The 22180-nt window shown below is 45.4% G+C and overlaps 1 protein-coding gene and 1 long non-coding RNA gene across 13 annotated transcripts in view; both read right to left on the reverse strand.

Moving 5' to 3' along the window:
- Positions 1-572: 572 nt before the first annotated feature.
- LOC125382099 lies at positions 573-2836 on the reverse strand. Its single transcript, XR_007222312.1, has 2 exons — positions 2534-2836; positions 573-2338 (listed from the first exon to the last, which is right to left on the reverse strand). It is a non-coding gene; the product is annotated as an uncharacterized LOC125382099 (long non-coding RNA).
- Positions 2837-4825: 1989 nt separating this feature from the next.
- Positions 4826-22180, reverse strand: part of LOC124143042 (ankyrin repeat domain-containing protein 29-like) — a 50375-nt gene continuing 33020 nt past the window's right edge. For 2 of the 12 annotated variants that reach the window (XM_048400157.1, XM_048400146.1), the window contains 9 exons: positions 20477-20575; positions 18292-18390; positions 17292-17489; positions 16729-16827; positions 11632-11727; positions 11134-11232; positions 6911-8899; positions 5961-6599; positions 4826-5890 (listed from right to left, as the gene is read on the reverse strand). In XM_048400157.1, coding sequence (XP_048256114.1) covers positions 8708-8899; positions 11134-11232; positions 11632-11727; positions 16729-16827; positions 17292-17489; positions 18292-18390; positions 20477-20575 — 882 coding nt within the window. In that variant the 3' untranslated portion in view covers positions 4826-5890; positions 5961-6599; positions 6911-8707. Of the gene's footprint in view, positions 6600-6910; positions 8900-11133; positions 11233-11631; positions 11728-16728; positions 16828-17291; positions 17490-18291; positions 18391-20476; positions 20576-22180 lie in introns of all 12 variants that reach the window. The other 10 variants (XM_048400154.1, XM_048400153.1, XM_048400152.1 and 7 more) reach the window with 10 other exon arrangements.

Here is a 22180-nt window from a genome sequence, read left to right on the forward strand (position 1 = left end):
GAGAGTATGTGGGCTCCTTTTTATTATATTTCATAATATTTCAGAGACCAGATGTAGTCCTTTGTTGGGACCACAAACTGAAAATCGGTAGAGCGAACTCTGTATAAAGCTGCAGTGAAAGTTTTTATATGTGAACACTTTTTACAGCTCTTGAGGAGTACTTCAAGTATCCCCACTTACTTGCGGCCACTTATGACTGAAACACAGCATCCCCACTTAGTTGAGGCAAGTTATAACTGAGGTACAGCATCCCCACTTACTTGAGGCAAGTTATAACGGAGGTACAGCATCCCCACTTACTTGCGGCCACTTATAACTGAGACACAGCATCCCCACTTAGTTGAGGCAAGTTATAACTGAGGTATAGCATCCCCACTTACTTGCGGCCACTTATGACTGAAACACAGCATCTTCTGACCACTGAAATCCACTGGAAAAGGGAACAAGCCTTAAGTGATGAATCTCTGTTACTCTACAAATGACAAACATGACTCATCTGAAACCAATTTAGTATCAGCCATTTTTTCCAGGTGAACAGATCAACCATACCATGCTAAAAAAGACAAAACACATTTCAGATGCACAAATTTATTTTCATTTTATTTTGACCTATCCAAGCAAATTTGTTAGTCCAGGAAATCAAGGAGGTGACCTATCAATTGACCAGTTAGAGGTCAGAGATGTTTAGCAGACAAGTTAGATGTCAACAATGTTTAGAAGACAAGTTAGACTTCAGTAATGTTTAGAAGACAAGTTAGACGTCAGTAATGTTGAGCTTTAATAATGAAAGCAGTGAACATCAGCCAACTGCCTAGCTGGAGGTGAACACAGTTAACTATTGATGAGGTCCCAGTGTTTTGGCAAGGCAAGTTTGTTAACCTCAAACAGATGAGATTGTCAGGTTGGACAGAGTCCCCCACCAGATAGATATTGTACCAATCTCATTAAAATCAGATCTTAGTTCTCGCTTCCGCTAAACAAAGATCTGAGGACATCCCATTAGGGGTCTAATTTCTAATCATGCAGCCTCGAAAACGTTAAAACGGGGTATTCCGAACCATAGTTATGGGCTTAACGACTGAATCTATACGATCTAGACCATATATTAGCCATTCTAGAACGTTCTTTTGTTCAGGTTTCAATTTTTTAAGCGAGAATTTGTCAAAATATGTTTCGAAGCGTAGTCACCAATTTGAAATTAATGCCGTAAAGCACAGGAAAACTGCCTTCTGATTGGCTAATGTCGACTTCTTGTCAGTAACTCCATTGGTCGGTCAGAGTTTGCGAAAGGTTGGTCTGACGTGACCGGTAATGGGATGTCCTCAGATCTTTGTTTAGCGGCAGCGAGAACTAAGATCTGATTTTAATGAGATTGGATGTTGTACAGATATTGAAAGTTATGACATATTATGTATATTGTTGATACGCGAGTCTGTATCAACTGGCTAGCATCCTGCTTCCTAACAACAGAACCTTCTTTCCTAGTTGTCTCCCCTTCATGCAGGAAAATCAAAGTAATAAATAATGGGAATATGAATCAAAATAAAGTCTTATAAAAACAGTAAAAACAAAGGTAAAGAACTTGACCTGAAGCTATACATGGAGGCAGTCACTTCACACATTCCACATTATTCTGTGAAACATTGGAAGGAACAGGTCCCTGTTTCTTCATCAGGGCCAATATTCCATACTGACCTGTAATGTTTCATAACAAATCACACTAAACCAATCAGATGTCTTGACACATACCACCATATTAGGTGTCAACCAATCACATCGCTATGAGGTAGCAAGAACAGCCTGTCTGTTTCATGTGACAGCTGACAGTATGTTAGATGCATGTTATATTGAAGTGGATGCAGATTTTCACAAAACTTGCATTACACCATTAAAACTACACAAGGATGGTTCTGCTGGTCCAGTAGTCTCCACATCAGCTGGCTACTCCTCACAGATACTCCTCATGAGCTGGCTACTCCTTAAAGATTCAGGTATGCATTTGAACTAAATGCTGAGACTCCAGTACAAAACAAAGATAAAACTACTTTAGTTCTCAAACATTACCATAAAACCAAAGCGACTTAATAAAACTAAGTACTCACACTGTGAGAGCTGGACAAAGCCTATCAAATAATGATATGTCAAATGGAACTTTTTATACTTTTCTGTTCAAGACACTTTTCACAAAGGTTAAACATGTCTTGTCCAGAAAGAAGACAAGCGATAAAAGATCAAAACATGAATTAATGATTGATACGGTCCAATTAACACAATATCTGGAAGTGCACTGTTAAGGTTATTGATGGCTGCCGTAGGCTGCACACATCACCCGTCACATCTACTGACCCGCGGGGTTGCTGTAGGCTGCACACATCATCCGTCACCTACTGACACGCGGGGCTGCCGTAGGCTGCACACATGCAGGGCTGCCGTAGGCTGCACACACGCGGGGCTGCTGTAGGGCTGCACACATCATCCGTCACACCTACTGACATGTGGGGCTGCCGTAGGCTGCACACATCACCCGTCACACCTACTGACCCGCGGGGTTGCTGTAGGCTGCACACATCATCCGTCACACCTACTGACATGCGGGGCTGCCTTAGGCTGCACACATGCGGGGCTGCCGTAGGCTGCACACACGCGGGGCTGCCGTAGGCTGCACACATCACCCGTCACACCTACTGACCCGCGGGGCTGCCGTAGGCTGCACACATCACCCGTCACACCTACTGACCCGCGGGGTTGCTGTAGGCTGCACACATCATCCGTCACACCTACTGACATGCGGGGCTGCCTCAGGCTGCACACACGCGGGGCTGCCTTAGGCTGCACACACGTGGGGCTGCCGTAGGCTGCACACATCACCCGTCACACCTACTGACCCGCGGGGTTGCTGTAGGCTGCACACATCATCCGTCACACCTACTGACATGCGGGGCTGCCTCAGGCTGCACACACGCGGGGCTGCCTTAGGCTGCACACACGCGGGGCTGCTGTAGGGCTGCATATCCTTCACACCTGGTGACCTGCGCAGCTGCCGTAGGGCTGCACAACCAAAACACTTGCTGACCCGCACAGCTGCCGTAGGGCTGCACAACCGACACACTTGCTGACCCGCGGGGCTGCCGTAGGGCTGCACAACCGACACACTTGCTGACCCGCGCAGCTGCCGTAGGGCTGCACAACCGACACACTTGCTGACCCGCGGGGCTGCCGTAGGGCTGCACACCCGACACACTTGCTGATTCAGCAAACTTTTTTAACAACCAAATGCTGGAGGAATCAATCATATGGTTGTCTTACTGAAGTAAAGAGACCAATCATCTGGGTAGCAACATGCACATGACAATAAGTTGGTTACAGTCAATCGGCTGGTTACAGTCAAACAGCTGGTTACAGTCAATCAGCTGGTTAGTCAATCGGCTGGTTACAGTCAATCAGCTGGTAACTGTCAATCATCTGGTTACAGTCAATCAGCTGGTTACTGTCAATCGGCTGGTTACAGTCAATCAGCTGGTTACTGTCAATCATCTGATTATAGTCAATCATCTGGTTACAGTCAATCATATGGTTACAGTCAATCATATGGTTACACAGTACACAGTCAATCAGCTGGTTACACAGTCAATAGGCTGGTTACAGTCAATCAGTTGGTTACTGTCAATCAGCTGGTTACTGTCAATCATCTAGTTACTGTCAATCAGCTGGTTACACAGTCAATAGGCTGGTTACAGTCAAAAAGCTGGTTACACAGTCAATAGGCTTGTTACTGTCAATCAGCTGGTTACAGTCAATCAGCTGGTTACAGTCAATCAGCTGGTTACTGTCAATCAGCTTGTTACACAGTCAATAGGCTTGTTTCTGTCAATCAGCTGGTTACACTCACTCAGCTGGTTACTGTCAATCAGCTGGTTACACAGTCAATAGGCTTGTTACTGTCAATCAGCTGGTTACACTCAATCAGCTGGTTACACAGTCAATAGGCTTGTTACTGTCAATCAGCTGGTTACATTCAATCAGCTGGCTACTGTCAATTAGCTGGTTACAGTCAATCAGCTGGTTACTGTCAATCAGCTGGTTACACAGTCAATAGGCTGGTTACTGTCAATCAGCTGGTTACAGTCAATCAGCTGGTTACCCACAATCAGCAGGTTACAATGTTCTCAGGTGCAAACAATGTACATGTGTTCACAGATGGTTATGACGTTCTCAGTTTGTAACAAGGTTCATTGGAAATTGTCAACACCTTCTAACTGGGAAAGGTGTCATCTGCTTAACAGAGCATATAGTTCCTGAAGTTATAAGACTAGTTGATGTATGACTGATACACAGATTAACAAAATCCCCTTCCACGAATATTGCACACGTTACTATGACATTACTAAGGCTATAGTGTACATGCGAGAGGAGGTTGGTTCCTCCAGAACAACAGAAAAGTCCTACAGAAATAATACACTGGTTATAGAAATAAATAAAACAGTTGAGAAGGCAATGCTTGCCACAAAACATGGACTGGCCTCAGCCCTGACATTGTGTAGGGGGTAGTCTACCTGACCGAGTCAGCCCTGACATTGTGTAGGGGGTAGTCTACCTGACCGAGTCAGCCCTGACATTGTGTAGGGGGTAGTCTGCCTGACTGAGTGAGTCCTGTGTTGGGGGTCGTCTACCTGACCGAGTGAGTCCTGTGTTGGGGGTAGTCTACCTGACCGAGTGAGTCCTGTGTTGGGGGTAGTCTACCTGACTGAGTCAGGCCTGTGTTGGGGGTAGTCTACCTGACCGAGTGAGTCCTGTGTTGGGGGTAGTCTACCTGACTGAGTCAGGCCTGTGTTGGGGGTAGTCTACCTGACCGAGTGAGTCCTGTGTTGGGGGTAGTCTACCTGACTGAGTGAGTCCTGTGTAGGGGGTAGTCTACCTGACTGAGTCAGGCCTGTGTTGGGGGTAGTCTACCTGACTGAGTGAGTCCTGTGTTGGGGGTAGTCTACCTGACTGAGTGAGTCCTGTGTTGGGGGTAGTCTACCTGACCAAGTCAGGCCTGTGTAGGGGGTAGTCTACCTGACTGAGTGAGGCCTGTGTTGGGGGTAGTCTACCTGACTGAGTGAGTCCTGTGTAGGGGGTAGTCTACCTGACTGAGTGAGTCCTGCGTAGTCAACCTGACCAGTGTTTCACTTGCACAACAACTGCTATTTTTTCACAAGGAAGAAAGAGACACCAATGAATTGATTACCATTGTAATGAAAAAAAGATAAAATTGATTAAACTAGTTACTTGTCAAAGCACCATTTATGATACAATCATCAATACAGCTGATTCATTGCTTCTGAGTTTTGTAGTTATTTACATAACTTTTTTGAAAGACGCTGTTAAAGTGTATTTCCTCCACACTGTAGGAACAACTGCTAAAATAACAAAGATGGCTGGAACTGTTCTTACTGAAAAATGAGTATGTACAACAATTCTGATGATCAAGAAGTCTTTCGTTTGTCGTCACTGCATTCCCCAGCTCTTTTCCAGCACCATCACATCACTTGCAGGCCCATCAAATTCCTCATCACCTGCATCCCTTCTCTACACCTGCATCCCCTCCCATCACCTGCATCCCCTCTCATCACCTGCATCCCCTCTCATCACCTGCATCCCCTCTCATCACCTGCATCCCCTCTCATCACCTGCATCCCCTCCCATCACCTGCATCCCCTCCCATCACCTGCATCCCCTCTCATCACTTCCCTCATCACCTGCATCCCCTCTCTAAACCTGCATCCCCTCCCATCACCTGCATCCCCTCTCTTCACCTGCATCCCCTCTCTAAACCTGCATCCCCTCTCATCACCTGCATCCCCTCTCTTTACCTGCATCCCCTCTCTACACCTGCATCCCCTCCCATCACCTCTCTTCACCTGCATCCCCTCTCATCACCTGCATCCCCTCTCATCACCTTTCATCACTTCCCTCATCACCTGCATCCCCTCTCTAAACCTGCATCCCCTCCCATCACCTGCATCCCCTCTCGTCACCTGCATCACCTGCATCCCTTCTCTACACCTGCATCCCCCTCTACACCTGCATCCCCTATCATCACCTGCATCTCCTCTCATCACCTGCATCTCCTCTCATCACCTGCATCCCCTATCATCACCTCTCATCACCTGCATCTCCTCTCGTCACCTGCATCCCCTCTCATCACCTGCATCCCCTCTCATCACCTGCATCCCCTCTCATCATTCCCCTAATCATCTGCATCACCTCTCATCTCCTCTCATCACCTGCATCCCCTCTCATCACCTGCATCTCCTCTCATCTCCTCTCATCACCTGCATTCCCTATCATCACCTGCATCCCCTCTCATCACCTGCATCCCCTCTCATCACCTGCATCTCCTCTCATCACCTGCATCCCCTATCATCAACTGCATCCCCTCTCATCACCTGCATCCCCTCTCATCACCTGCATCCCCTATCATCAACTGCATCTCCTCTCATCACCTGCATCTCCTCTCATCACCTGCATCCCCTCTCATTACCTGCATCCCCTCTCATCACCTGCATCCCCTTTCATCACCTGCATCTCCTCTCATCACCTGCATCTCCTCTCATCACCTGCATCCCCTCTCATCACTGCATCCCCTCTCATCACCTGCATCCCCTCTCATCACCTGCATCCCCTCTCATCACTCCCCTCATCACCTGCATCCCCTCTCATCACTCCCCTCATCACCTGCATCCCCTCTCATCACTCCCCTCATCACCTGCATCCCCTATCATCACCTGCATCTCCTCTCATCACTCCCCTCATCACCTGCATCCCCTCTCATCACTCCCCTCATCACCTGCATCCCCTCTCATCACTCCCCTCATCACCTGCATCCCCTATCATCACCTGCATCTCCTCTCATCACTCCCCTCATCACCTGCATCTCCTCCATCCCCTCCCATCACTCCCCTCATCAACTGCATCTCCCCTCATCACCTGCATCTCCTCCATCCCCTCCCATCACTTCCCTCATCACCTGCATCCCCCTCTTGATATGTGCATCATCCTCTTCCTGCTTGTGGCACTGATTCCCCTCAAGTAACAATGGACTCAGATCATGGACAAAACTATTTGGAGAAAAAGCCACATATGAAATAAATAAGATATACTATTGGTATATATTGAGCATGTAAATGTTATAAGAATACATATGGTACTGTCCATGAAGAGATAGCCTCAGCACATGACGAGATAGTCTCACATGGAAGTCGTTCTATTATGAATCATCAGGACAGACTGATAACACAACAATAATATTGGCAAGAATCCGAAATTGGCTGCAATGTATCATCACAGTATATCAATATGACAAACAAATGTGTGTTATGACGATAAGAAACATATCCATTCAAAACCACTCACAGCATAAAAAGGGAGATAACTCTCACAAAGAAATGACACCAAATTAATGACACCATCATGCAATACAACCATAAACTGTTGTGGCAGATTCTGTCTGCATAAGAACAAATTATTTTTCTGGGTTGTTGTTGAAGAAAGACTTAATCCAGCGTGGAAAATGTTTGGTTACACTTCTGATCAATATGACATATTACTAGATGAAGTTATAGTGTTGTTGACACAGTGCTGCAGGCCTGTTATATGACAGTGCCAGGCCCGGTCTCATGTAGCACCAGGAATTACTCTATAAATAGGTATCTACATTCCATGAGGAACATCTATATTGTATTTTCTACCAAAGAATCTAAATGAAATCAAAATGATATATGATGTAAAAAAATCTTCAAAACAATCCCTCACTCCACAACTGACAAGTCCAACAGGTATCAATATATGATAGCATGTTACCATGGTTACGGCATGGAACACAGTACGTGATACCATGGTATCACTTATGTTGTCATGGTAACAACTGCGTTACCTTGGCTACTAAGACTACCTGTTACCTGTACACATACTCATGAAAAAAAGAAAGAAAAGTAACCGAAAACCAAGGAAAATGCAGTAAATAGATAACTTTCAGTACATAGAAATATATTTCAGAATTTGGATCTTGAACATTTGGCGGAACTATATTAACATTAAGTAAACATGAAACTTAAGCTAAACATAGTAATAAAACTAATTTGATACTTAAAGTATATATAATATTTAAATTTTGTTCAATCAGCATTGTGATAGAAGTACGGTCCTCCTCCCTCCTCCGACTCCAACAGTAGCACAAGCTGAGACCCAGTCTATGTGTGCATGCATGCCAGGCAGCGGGGCTGTCCTAGAATCTCTCCATGTTCAACAACAGATGGGCTTAACTGTAGCTGATGGTTGGACAAAGAGCGGTCCATGGTGCTTCAGGTGTTCACAGTCCGGCACATGGGGACAGACACAGAAACACGTACACACATTCTCTGTAGTTCATACGTCACAATAATTCTGACAAAAGTTTGTGCCTCACGAAAAAGTTGTCATTAGTTGTAAACAGGGATGGAGCAACAAAATGGCAACCAAGCTCATAGGCTCACAGCCTGCATCATCTGTGCGTAGGTTTCTGCTTAAGCTGTGTACGATCGTGTGTGCATGTCCAGGTGTATAAAGCACCAGACGGGTCTGGTCGGACACTACAACAAGGACAACTTCAAGTAAGCGACTTGAAACAAGAAGGCCTATATCTTGTTCACAACAGTTTGCAACAGTTTCAACTTGTCCTAATATGATGCTAGATCTTGAGTGTCACAGCAACATCGCTGTTCGAATGTGAGTCATCCATTATGTCAGCTGTGCCATTGCTGGTGGTGGCAGCATCGTTGTTGGTCATGCCATAGGTTGAAGAGGAAATCATACTGTCTATCACCTTGGTGATGTACTCATAGCCCGCCTCCTTCGCAAGCTCAGATGCTGTCTGGCCCTCCTGTGAACAATGAGACAGTACACTGAGTACATCGTGCTCCTGTGAACAATGAGAACAATACACTGGGTACATCGTGCTCCTGTGAACAATTAGAACAATACACTGAGTACATCATGCTCCTGTGAACAATGAGAACAATACACTGAGTACATCATGCTCCTGTGAACAATTAGAACAATACACTGAGTACATAGTGCTCCTGTGAACAATTAGAACAATACACTGAGTATATCATGCTCCTGTGAACAATTAGAACAATACACTGGGTACATCATGCTCCTGTGAACAATGAGAACAATACACTGAGTACATCATGCTCCTGTGAACAATGAGAACAATACACTGAGTACATCATGCTCCTGTGAACAATGAGATCAATACACTGAGTACATCATGCTCCTGTGAACAATGAGATCAATACACTGAGTACATCATGCTCCTGTGAACAATGAGAACAATACACTGAGTACATCATGCTCCTGTGAACAATGAGATCAATACACTGAGTACATCATGCTCCTGTGAACAATGAGAACAATACACTGAGTACATCATGCTCCTGTGAACAATGAGATCAATACACTGAGTACATCATGCTCCTGTGAACAATGAGAACAATACACTGAGTACATCATGCTCCTGTGAACAATGAGATCAATACACTGAGTACATCATGCTCCTGTGAACAATGAGAACAATACACTGAGTACATCATGCTCCTGTGAACAATGAGATCAATACACTGAGTACATCATGCTCCTGTGAACAATTAGAACAATACACTGAGTACATCATGCTCCTGTGAACAATGAGAACAATACACTGAGTACATCATGCTCCTGTGAACAATGAGAACAATACACTGAGTACATCATGCTCCTGTGAACAATGAGAACAATACACTGGGTACATCGTGCTCCTGTGAACAATGAGAACAATACAGTGGGTACATCATGCTCCTGTGAACAATTAGAACAATACACTGAGTACATCATGCTCCTGTGAACAATGAGAACAATACACTGAGTACATCATGCTCCTGTGAACAATGAGAACAATACACTGAGTACATCATGCTCCTGTGAACAATTAGAACAATACACTGAGTACATAGTGCTCCTGTGAACAATTAGAACAATACACTGAGTATATCATGCTCCTGTGAACAATTAGAACAATACACTGGGTACATCATGCTCCTGTGAACAATTAGAACAATACGCTGAGAATATAGGCCTCCTGTGAACAATGAGATCAATACACTTAGAATATAGTGCTCCTGTGGACAATTAGAACAATACACTGAGTACATCGTGCTCCTGTGAACAATTAGAACATTACACTGAGTACATAGTGCTCCTGTGAACAATTAGAACAATACACTGGGTACATCGTGCTCCTGTGAACAATTAGAACAATACACTGGGTACATCGTGCTCCTGTGAACAATTAGAACAATACACTGAGTACTGGTGCTCCTGTGAACAATTAGAACAATACACTGAGTATATAGGCCTCTTGTGATCAATTAGAACAATACACTGAGTACATCATGCTCCTGTGAACAATTAGAACAATACGCTGAGAATATAGGCCTCCTGTGAACAATGAGATCAATACACTTAGAATATAGTGCTCCTGTGGACAATTAGAACAATACACTGAGTACATAGTGCTCCTGTGAACAATTAGAACAATACACTGGATACATCGTGCTCCTGTGAACAATTAGAACAATACACTGAGTACTGGTGCTCCTGTGAACAATTAGAACAATACACTGAGTACTGGTGCTCCTGTGAACAATTAGAACAATACACTGAGTATATAGGCCTCTTGTGATCAATTAGAACAATACACTGAGTACATCATGCTCCTGTGAACAATTAGAACAATACACTGAGTATATAGGCCTCTTGTGATCAATTAGAACAATACACTGAGTAAATCACGCTCCTGTGAATAATTAGAACAATACACTGAGTACATAGTGCTCCTGTGAACAATTAGAACAATACACTGAGAATATGGGCCTCCTGTGAATGATTAGAACAATACACTGGGTACATCGTGCTCCTGTGAACAATATGCTGAGTGGATACAAGGAACCGACCCTGTAGTAGAATCTCCACAACAAAACTTCTCAAACTTTCTTGATTTCTATATGTTTCCCATTATTTTTCAAAGGCACATACATTTATGGTAAAGAACAAATTCTTTTGAATGAGCTTCACCTTGTTCTTGACGTAGGGGTCAACCCCTCTTGACAGCAACAACTTGATGACCTTGGAATGACCAAACAGTGCGGCGGCATGGAGGGGTGTCTCCCCATTCTGAAACAATATGTTTAATACTTGCAACCAAAGCAAAGGTACATAGATAGGTGTGCATAGTCTTATAACCTGATGTACCTGAAGACCACAGCATGGCTTGTGCTTGGCAACATAACGGAAGACCACAGCATTGCTTGTGCTTGGCAACATTACCTAAAGAAGACCACAGTATGATTTGTGCTTGGCAACATCACCTGAAGAAGACCACAGCATGGCTTGTGCTTGGCAACATTACCTGAAGAAGACCACAGCATGGCCTGTGCTTGGCAACATTACCTGAAGAAGACCACAGCATGGCTTGTGCTTGGCAACATCACCTGAAGAAGACCACAGCATGGCTTGTGCTTGGCAACATTACCTGAAGAAGACCACAGCATGGCCTGTGCTTGGCAACATTACCTGAAGAAGACCACAGCATGGCTTGTGCTTGAGCAGTTCATCAATGACCTCTAGGTGACCCTTGTGACATGCCTTGAACAAAGGTGTTGCTCCATCCTTCAACAAACATTAAAGGATTGGAATGACAATATGCATTTGGAATGATAGAAAATAGAGCACTGTGGCCCTATAGCTCATCAAAGTTTGCAACATGGGAATATCATATGTATCAACTTGTGACCCCTGCTTAATGAGACCCTCCAACTGCCCGTGACCCCTGCATCTGAGTGAGTCCCTCCAACCACCTGTGACCCATGTTGCTGAGTGACTTCCACCAACCACCCACAACCTATGCTTCTGAGTGAGATCCTTCTACCTCCCATGACCCCTGCTTCTGAGTGAGACCCTCCAACCTCCCATGACCCCTGCTGCTGAATGAGACCCTTCCACCTCTAATGACCCCTGCTGCTGAGTGAGATACTCCCACCTCCCACGACCCCTGCTGCTGAGTGAGACTCTCCCACGACCCCTGCTTCTGAGTGAGCCCCTCCCACGACCCCTACTGCTGAGTGAGATCCTTCCACCTCCTACGACCCCTGCTGCTGAGTGAGACCCTCCCACGACCCCTGCTGCTGAGTGAGACCCTCCCACGACCCCTGCTGCTGAGTGAGACCCTCCCACGACCCCTATTGCTGAGTGAGACCCTTCCACCTCCCACGACCCCTGCTGCTGAGTGTGACCCTCCCATGACCCCTGCTGCTGAGTGAGACCCTCCCACGACCCCTACTGCTGAGTGAGATCCTTCGACCTCCCATGACCCCTGCTGCTGAGTGAGACCCTCCCACGACCCCTACTGCTGAGTGAGATCCTTCGACCTCCCATGACCCCTGCTGCTGAGTGACTTCCACCAACCACCTGTGACCCCTCTACTCTACCATCACCCAGGATGAATATCACACTACTATCGCTGGGCCCCTTGTTATCTTTCAGTGAATAAACATGAGGGGGAAATAGCAATATATCACATATCAAACACCAGGTCTCCATGAGGGAATAGCACTCCTAAGTACCGGCTCCTTGAGAGAATATATCAGAGTCAGTGTTATGGCTCCCTCATGGCGAGAATCCGTTGCCCTAATCTCAACCAAATGTTCAGACCTATGTACACTCTGTGGGTTCACAGATCTGATATTTGTGTAAGGTCACAACATGACACAATTCTACACTATGTAAGCGGCAATGCTGTAGATTGAGTGAGTCCTGGAGTTATAGCACACATGGGGAATTCATTTTAACCTATACATGCGATATGTCTGAGAACACAGTGGTTATCACATCCTCACTGTCAAAGTGTTGCCTTGTTACCAGCAGTGTTCAGTGCAACTGTGTGTACAGTCATCTTCAAGCAATACAAGACAGGCTGAGTTATTTTTTACTCTGTGTGTGTTTGTCACTGCATGTGTGTCATTGTGGGTGTGTGTCACTGCATGTGTCTTTGTGTCAGTGTGTGTCACTGCATGTGTGTGTATATCACTGCATGTGTGTCTCATTGTGCCTGTGTATGTGTCACTGCATGTGTGTCATTGTGACTGTCACTCAATATGTGTGTCAGTGTCTGTGTATGTCACTGTGTCTGTGTGTATGAATGTCCCCACATGTGTGCATCTTTCATTGTGTGTGTCCATGTGTTTGTGCATGTGTAAGAGAGAATGTGTACCCTGAAACAAATCTATCAAATACAGCCCATGCAAGTCTATAATGTTTGGCAAGTCTAGATTACTGCAGTATCAGAAAGTCTGTTTTTTCTGTAAGATATGTTTCTTTTCAGAGACTAGATGTTAGTCTATGTGTCCATGTGAAAGACATTGTGTGTGCTTGTGACTGTATGTCAGTGTATGTGTGTGTGACAGTTTATGTAATTGTGTCTCAGTGTGTATGCATGTGTCTGTGTATGACATTGTGTTTCAGTGTGTATGTGTGACTGTATGTCATTGTGTTATGTGTGTGTCTGCGTATGACATTGTGTTTTAGTGTGTATGTGTGAGTGTCTGTGTAACTGAGTATGTCATTATGTATGTGTATGTGTGACTATGTCATTGTGTATGTGACTGTGTTTCAGTGTGTCTTGCTGTCACACTACAAGCATCATTGTGTGCTGTTACACAGTCAAGGGTTAACTGCCTGTTGTTTTAACATTGAGACAGCCAGGAATGCCAGCATTGTGTTGAGCTATGAACAGGGCTTGGGCAGACTGGAAGATGAGAAAGTTGGCACCTGTGCTGAAAGCACTGAAATAACACTGATACATATCTGTCTGTGTGAATTCACTCTTGATTGCTAGTAATGAACGTGAAAGTTATATGTTTACAAAACAAGGTCAGTGTGAACCATCTTCCTGAGGCAAGGGAGTTAACTGACTATAAAAGTCCATTTTCCACCCTTGTTGAACTTGGCTTGGAGTTATATTTTGGCTGGGCTACTGCATCTATGCATAGTCCACCGAATCATGTAACAAAATGGACATCCGGGCGTAAACGGTCGACTGCAGGATTTGCAATGCATGTGTATTGCCAACTTGTCGACAACAGATGTGTTTAATCAAGGTGCTCACATGACTTGCTGCACTTCACGATATCACAATATAGTTTTGATTACCTATCAGATTGTGTTGACTGGGTGCCACCATTTTGTTAGAAGCTAATGCAAGTGATACGAGAGGTTGAATCTGATTGGTCAATAGGAGGGGCATAGAAGGGACATAACTCATAACAGCCACTGGTGGCATGACGATCGATCCAAGAAATTAAGCCTAGTTCGGCAAGGGTGGAAATTTTATTTTTTCAGTCAGTTAACTCCCTTGGCTCAGGAAGATGGTGTGATCTGATTGTGACAGGTTAAGGGGTCAGTGAGAACCTCATCCAATTCTGGCACCCATCTCATCCATCTTTGCCACTCATCTCATCCATCTTTGCCACAAACATCATCCAACTCTGCCACCCATCTCATCCAACTCTGGCACCCTTCTCATCTAACTCTAGCACCCATCTCATCCATCTTTGCCACAAACATCATCCAACTCTGCCGTCCATCTCATCCAACTCTAGCACCCATCTCATCCAACTCTGGCACCCTTCTCATCCAACTCTAGCACCCATCTCATCCATCTTTGCCACAAACATCATCCAACTCTGCCGTCCATCTCATCCAACTCTGGCACCCATCTCATCCATCTTTGCCACAAACATCATCCAACTCTGCCACCCATCTCATCCAACTCTGGCACCCATCTCATCCATCTTTGCCACAAACATCATCCAACTCTGGCACCCTTCTCATCCAACTCTGCCGTCCATCTCATCCAACTCTAGCACCCATCTCATCCAACTCTAGCACCCATCTCATCCATCTTTGCCACAAACATCATCCAACTCTGCCGTCCATCTCATCCAACTCTGCCACCCATCTCATCCAACTCTAGCACCCATCTCATCCAACTCTAGCACCCATCTCATCCAACTCTAGCACCCATCTCATCCATCTTTGCCACAAACATCATCCAACTCTGCCACCCATCTCATCCAACTCTGCCACCCATCTCATCCAACTCTAGCACCCATCTCATCCAACTCTGCCACCCATCTCATCCATCTTTGCCACAAACATCATCCAACTCTGCCGTCCATCTCATCCAACTCTAGCACCCATCTCATCCAACTCTGCCACCCATCTCATCCAACTCTAGCACCCATCTCATCCAACTCTGGCACCCATCTCATCCAACTCTAGCACCCATCTCATCCAACTCTAGCACCCATCTCATCCATCTTTGCCACAAACATCATCCAACTCTAGCACCCATCTCATCCAACTCTAGCACCCATCTCATCCATCTTTGCCACAAACATCATCCAACTCTGCCACCCATCTCATCCAACTCTGCCGTCCATCTCATCCAACTCTAGCACCCATCTCATCCAACTCTAGCACCCATCTCATCCAACTCTAGCACCCTTCTCATCCAACTCTGCCGTCCATCTCATCCAACTCTAGCACACATCTCATCCAACTCTAGCACCCATCTCATCCATCTTTGCCACAAACATCATCCAACTCTGCTGTCCATCTCATCCAACTCTAGCACCCATCTCATCCAACTCTGGCACCCATCTCATCCATCTTTGCCACAAACATCATCCAACTCTGCCGTCCATCTCATCCAACTCTGGCACCCATCTCATCCAACTCTGGCACCCATCTCATCCAACTCTGGCACCCTTCTCATCCAACTCTGCCGTCCATCTCATCCAACTCTAGCACCCATCTCATCCAACTCTAGCACCCATCTCATCCATCTTTGCCACAAACATCATCCAACTCTGCCGTCCATCTCATCCAACTCTGGCACCCTTCTCATCCAACTCTAGCACCCATCTCATCCAACTCTAGCACCCATCTCATCCAACTCTAGCACCCATCTCATCCATCTTTGCCACAAACATCATCCAACTCTGCCGTCCATCTCATCCAACTCTGCCGTCCATCTCATCCAACTCTAGCACCCTTCTCATCCAACTCTAGCACCCATCTCATCCAACTCTAGCACCCTTCTCATCCAACTCTAGCACCCTTCTCATCCAACTCTAGCACCCATCTCATCCAACTCTAGCACCCATCTCATCCATCTTTGCCACAAACATCATCCAACTCTGCCACCCATCTCATCCAACTCTAGCACCCATCTCATCCAACTCTGGCACCCTTCTCATCCAACTCTAGCACCCATCTCATCCAACTCTAGCACCCATCTCATCCATCTTTGCCACAAACATCATCCAACTCTGGCACCCTTCTCATCCAACTCTGCCGTCCATCTCATCCAACTCTAGCACCCATCTCATCCAACTCTAGCACCCATCTCATCCAACTCTAGCACCCATCTCATCCAACTCTAGCACCCATCTCATCCATCTTTGCCACAAACATCATCCAACTCTGCCGTCCATCTCATCCAACTCTGGCACCCATCTCATCCAACTCTGGCACCCATCTCATCCAACTCTAGCACCCATCTCATCCAACTCTGGCACCCTTCACATCCCCTTTCCCGACCCCACATACTTCTCTGGTGGCATCCACTGCTGCCCCTGACTCCAGCATCACTTTGGCAACTGGGGCATGACCCATCTGTGCAGCTATCCACAATGGAGTGGCATGATCCTGGAATGAAGTTTGGAAAAAGACATGTTACAGGCAGGAATTTATCAACAGTAAGCTGTTGCTGGATTGTCACACATACACATGACCTACAATAAACTAAAACAAGAGTCATCAGATTATGACAAATGAAAAGCGAATCTTTCCAAAAAGAAAATTTCAGCCATAGAGGGGATTTCCCTTACTGGGGTTAAAACTGGTTCCCGGTGTTTGATGTGCAATTTCAATAATCTGGCTGGTGCCCAGTTTGCCTGCTTCCGAATCAGATTTTGTAATTGCCTTATGGGGCTTTTTCTGTGTGCCCATTCGTGTTACGACTGTATCCACAAGTTAAGGGAATTGAGCACAAAACAATATGTCTCCCATCCTTATCACACAGTCACAGCCATCATACAGTCCCAGTGATAATCACTACAATGATAAAAACAAATACAGAACAACAAGAGCAACAATCGTCTACATCTTACCTTCCTCTTCATGTTGAGATCTGCTCCCTTCTCCAGAAGGTACTTGAGCAACTTGACATGGCCATTTTGTGCAGTGATGAAGAGTGGAGTCGCCCCGTCTATCATCTGTGCATGGATATCAGCTCCATGTGCCAGGAGCTCTTGCACCACGTCCAGGTGGTTGCACTGGCAGGCCACGAACAGGGGAGTCCCTCCATCCTGCCCATAAATAATGTTACATGTTACAAATACAAATACCAATGGGGATACAGACAGGATATAGATGGGGATATAAACAGAGGATACAAATGTGATACTGACAGGGGTACAAATGTGACTGCTGACAGGGGATACAGATGATTCAGACAGGGGATACAGATGATACAGACAGGGGATACAGATGATTCAGACAGAGGATACAGGGGATACAGACAGGGGATACAGATGGTACATACAGGGAATACATATGATACAGACAGGGGATACAGGGGATACAGACAGGGGATACAGATGATACATACAGGGAATACATATGATACAGACAGGGGATACAGACAGGGGATACAGATGGTACATACAGGGAATACATATGATACAGACAGGGAAACCAGATGATACAGACAGGGGATACAGGGGATACAGACAGGGGATACAGATGGTACATACAGGGAATACATATGATACAGACAGGGAAAACAGATGATACAGACAGGGGATACAGGGGATACAGACAGGGGATACAGATGGTACATACAGGGAATACATATGATACAGACAGGGAAAACAGATGATACAGACAGGGGATACAGACAGGGGATACAGACAGGGGATACAGATGGTACATACAGGGAATACATATGATACAGACAGGGAAAACAGATGATACAGACAGGGGATACAGGGGATAAAGACAGGGGATACAGATGATACAGACAGGGGATACAGATGATTCAGACAGGGGATACAGATGATACAGACAGGGGATACAGGGGATACATATCCCACATCATGATCCACTCACATAGCTGGGGAGGTCGACCACCGCACCCTGGTCCAGCAGGAGCCTCACAATGTCCACAAAGCCTCCCTGGCTGGCAAAGAAGAGGGCACAAGTCCCAGTCTGAAACAGAGACAGTGGTACAGGGAGGGACCAGAACTAGGGGCCAGCACTAGTACAAGTACCGCTACAGCGGCCAGCAGTCGGAACCAGGGACCCGTTCTACAAAGCTATCTCAGCACTATGACTACCTAAAGCTAATGCTAAAAGATGGGAGTTACGATCAACTTTGCACAGAGATCGGCTTGTGGAGCCGGGCTCTGTACAGGGACTGGCACAGGGACTGGTTCTATGTCCTGACAACTAAGTATTACAGCACAGGCAGAATGAGGGGGAACTGAGATTACGTGGCACTATTTTCGTTGACTTTAAACCTGCCTGGAGTAATTGCAAATACCGGTCATGGCAATGTTACACCAGACACTAACTGCTTAATAAAATACATCAAACAGTCGCACCTGTGGTTAGTAAAGTGACATATTGTTTATGATCATAACAGTCAAACTCCATGGTTACACAACAAATAGAAGTCGCTAAATGTTTGCATTTCTTTCTGACACACATTCCTTCTGACTTTTATGTTTGAGTAAAGATAAAACTGCTGACAACTTCAGCGTGTGCATAATCATATCGTTTTATGCATGTATCTAAATAGCTTTTGACAGCGATTACCTGGGTAGGGTCGGGTAGAAGGGGGTCGGGTAGAAGGGGGTCGGGTCCCCGGGTAGTTAATTTGGATTCATCCCAGCCCTAATTAAACACACGCCTTTTAGAGTTTCTGTGCAATAGTGACATCAAACAAAAGTTATCATTGTCTATAACTCTAAGAAAACTACTTCTGTTACATCACAGCCATAATTTCTGTTGAGGCTGTTCTCACACCATAAGATGCCAGTTTCCACCGTTCAATTTTGTGTATTCTGGCTATGGCTATTCTGGCTACCCAGTAACAGGACAAGGGGCTACCCAGTAACAGGGCAAGGGGCTACACAGTAACAGGGCAAGGTGCTACACAGTAACAGGGCAAGGTGCTACACAGTAACAGGGCAAGGTGCTACACAGTAACAGGGCAAGGTGCCAACCAATAACAGGGCAAGGGGCTACCTAGTAACAGGGCAAGGGGCTACTCAGTAACAGGGCAAGGGGCTACCCAGTAACAGGGCAAGGTGCTACCCAGTAACAGGACACGTGGCCAACCAATAACAGGGCAAGAGGCTACCCAGTAACAGGGCAAGGTGCTTCCCAGTAACAGGGCAAGGGGCTAACCAGTAACAGGGCAAGGGGCTACTCAGTAACAGGGCAAGGGGCTACCTAGTAACAGGGCAAGGGGCTACTCCAGTAACAGGGCAAGGGGCTACTCAGTAACAGGGCAAGGGGCTACCCAGTAACAGGGCAAGGGGCTACCCAGTAACAGGGCAAGGGGCTACTCAGTTACAGAGCAAGGGGCTACTCAGTAACAGGGCAAGGGGCTACTCCAGTAACAGGGCAAGGGGCTACTCCAGTAACAGGGCAAGGGGCTACCCAGTACTAGGGCAAGGGGCTACTCAGTAACAGGGCAAGGGGCTACTCAGTAACAGGGCAAGGGGCTACCCAGTACTAGGGCAAGGGGCTACCCAGTAACAGGGCAAGGGGCTACCCAGTAACAGGGCAAGGGGCTACTCAGTAACAGGGCAAGAGGCTACTCAGTAACAGGGCAAGGGGCTATCATATAAGCATTTCTGTTTTACTGAGATATACATTTCCAGTTTTAGCCCAATGCAAGAAAGCTTAAAAAAATAAAGTCTCATGTTGTTGCTATGTTATAAGAAAGTTTGGTGGACTTCCAGTTTCATGAACTTGACTCTCAATTTCAGACAATCACATGCTTGAAAACATGCAAATAGGCTCTTACAGAGGTTGGTTCAGTACTCAAAGAAGCAGAGCTATGCCTCAAGAAAGACCATTTCAATTATCCTGGCCTTCAATGAAGGTTGCTGAAAACTATACTTCAGTGTGCCATCCTAAGGGTATGTAGCAAATTTCCTCTCGCTACAATTGACACTTCTTAAGTTTTTGTGAACATCATACATTTTTTACCGTATGACCTTGAGAGTAAATTTGAGCTTCAATATCAGTCACAAGTATTTCCAGAACATTCAAATCTCCTCACCAGTCTCCTGGCTGCAGAGTCGGCCCCTTGTCGGAGCAGCTCCCTCACACACTCCAAGTGGTTGTTGGCTGCCGCCAGGATCAGCGGAGTTGTCCCCTCCTGAAACATACCGTCACTTGTGCATTAAACATCATCATCATCATCATCATCATCATCATCATCATCATCATCGCAACTTGAAGGCAACAGTGCATTGTTATTGTGTGTAACCAGCCATACGAGACACCAAGATTGTTGCTGTTGTTGTTTGTTTGTTTGTTGTTTAATGCCACATATATGACAGCAGTCTATATGATGACAATGCATTAACCAAATCAGCAAGCCTGACCACCTGATCACGTTAGTTGCCCTTATGACAAGCATTGGTTGCTGAAAACCTATTCTTCCGACCCTGATGGCGACCCAGGAAAACAAGCACTGAGCTACACAAAACATGAAAACAATCTTGAACAAGTGAACACACAAACGACTGTGCTACCTTATCACTTATGAACAGTTTTCAGAAAAAAAACAAAGAAAAGCAGAGTCCAACTGGTTACAATACAAAGGATCGTTATTAATCTCAACTAAGTCAATGAGCTCCGATATGTCAAGGAGGCATCAAGACCTACAACCTGAGAACACTACGTCTTTCCTCAGGGGGAATATGTGTTGGCATAGCCTCAAGAGTGTGGAGTATCAACCCAGCATGGAAACTGTATACCCCTGTAAATGCTGGCAATATCGCCCTGTCAGTGTTTATTGAATGGTGTGACCCAGTCAAACACAAAATACTGACCACTGGCTACCATGCTTCACCAGAAGAGTGGCAGTCGATATTTACATTAGGCAAATGTCAATCTGCCCATGATTTCAGTGTCTACTTGCTCTCCTGTCACAGTTCACATCCATATACTCAGTGAAGGTAACATCTATATCCCCTGAATCTAATATCCATATCCTCTGTGAAGCTAACATCTATATATTTTCATTAATAATGTTGTTTCATGATATATTTGAAAAACATGTCTAGTCTTGGTAAATATTGGTCAGAGTTCATTATTCTGCTGATTTCAGGACCAGAAATGTCGCAGGTACTTAGTCATTAAGGTAGGAATTATATCTTAAATTAACGTAGCCGGGAATAAATCAAACTCCCTGCAATCAATAGGCTTACAATGACTGGGCCATATGGCCATAATATAACACCAAGTATTGACCAAGTGCTACAATGTTACAACAATGTTCAAGCAGACCTTTCACAGCTGGCAAACCTCAGCCATGCCCCTCAAATCAACCAATCTAGAACATGCTTTTTTGTCCTGGCCTTCAAATAACACTGGAGCAATAAATACCACTACTAAGAAACTCTGGTTCAATACATACCACTATTAGGAAACACTGGAACAATAGATACCACTATTAGGAAACACTGGAGCAATACATATCACCATTAGGAAACATTGTAGCAATTCATACCACTATTAGGAAACACTGGGTTCTGTTAGTGTTATTATTATTATTTTTACTTGGCTGTTGAGGCAAGCAAGTCAGTTTACCACTGGGACTTTCCTTCTGCCTGGGTGGGTTGTCAGCTTTCATAAAGGCCAGCAACAAGGGATATACCATGGATGATGCAGACCACGTGTCTAAGAAGTAGCTATACCACGTATACATATGTGCTAGTATGTGTCTGTAGTATGTGTATGTACCATGTCTGAACCA

This window comes from Haliotis rufescens, unplaced genomic scaffold (genome assembly GCF_023055435.1).
Source record: "Haliotis rufescens isolate VD_foot unplaced genomic scaffold, xgHalRufe1.0.p SCAF_2, whole genome shotgun sequence".
NCBI lineage: Eukaryota > Metazoa > Mollusca > Gastropoda > Lepetellida > Haliotidae > Haliotis > Haliotis rufescens.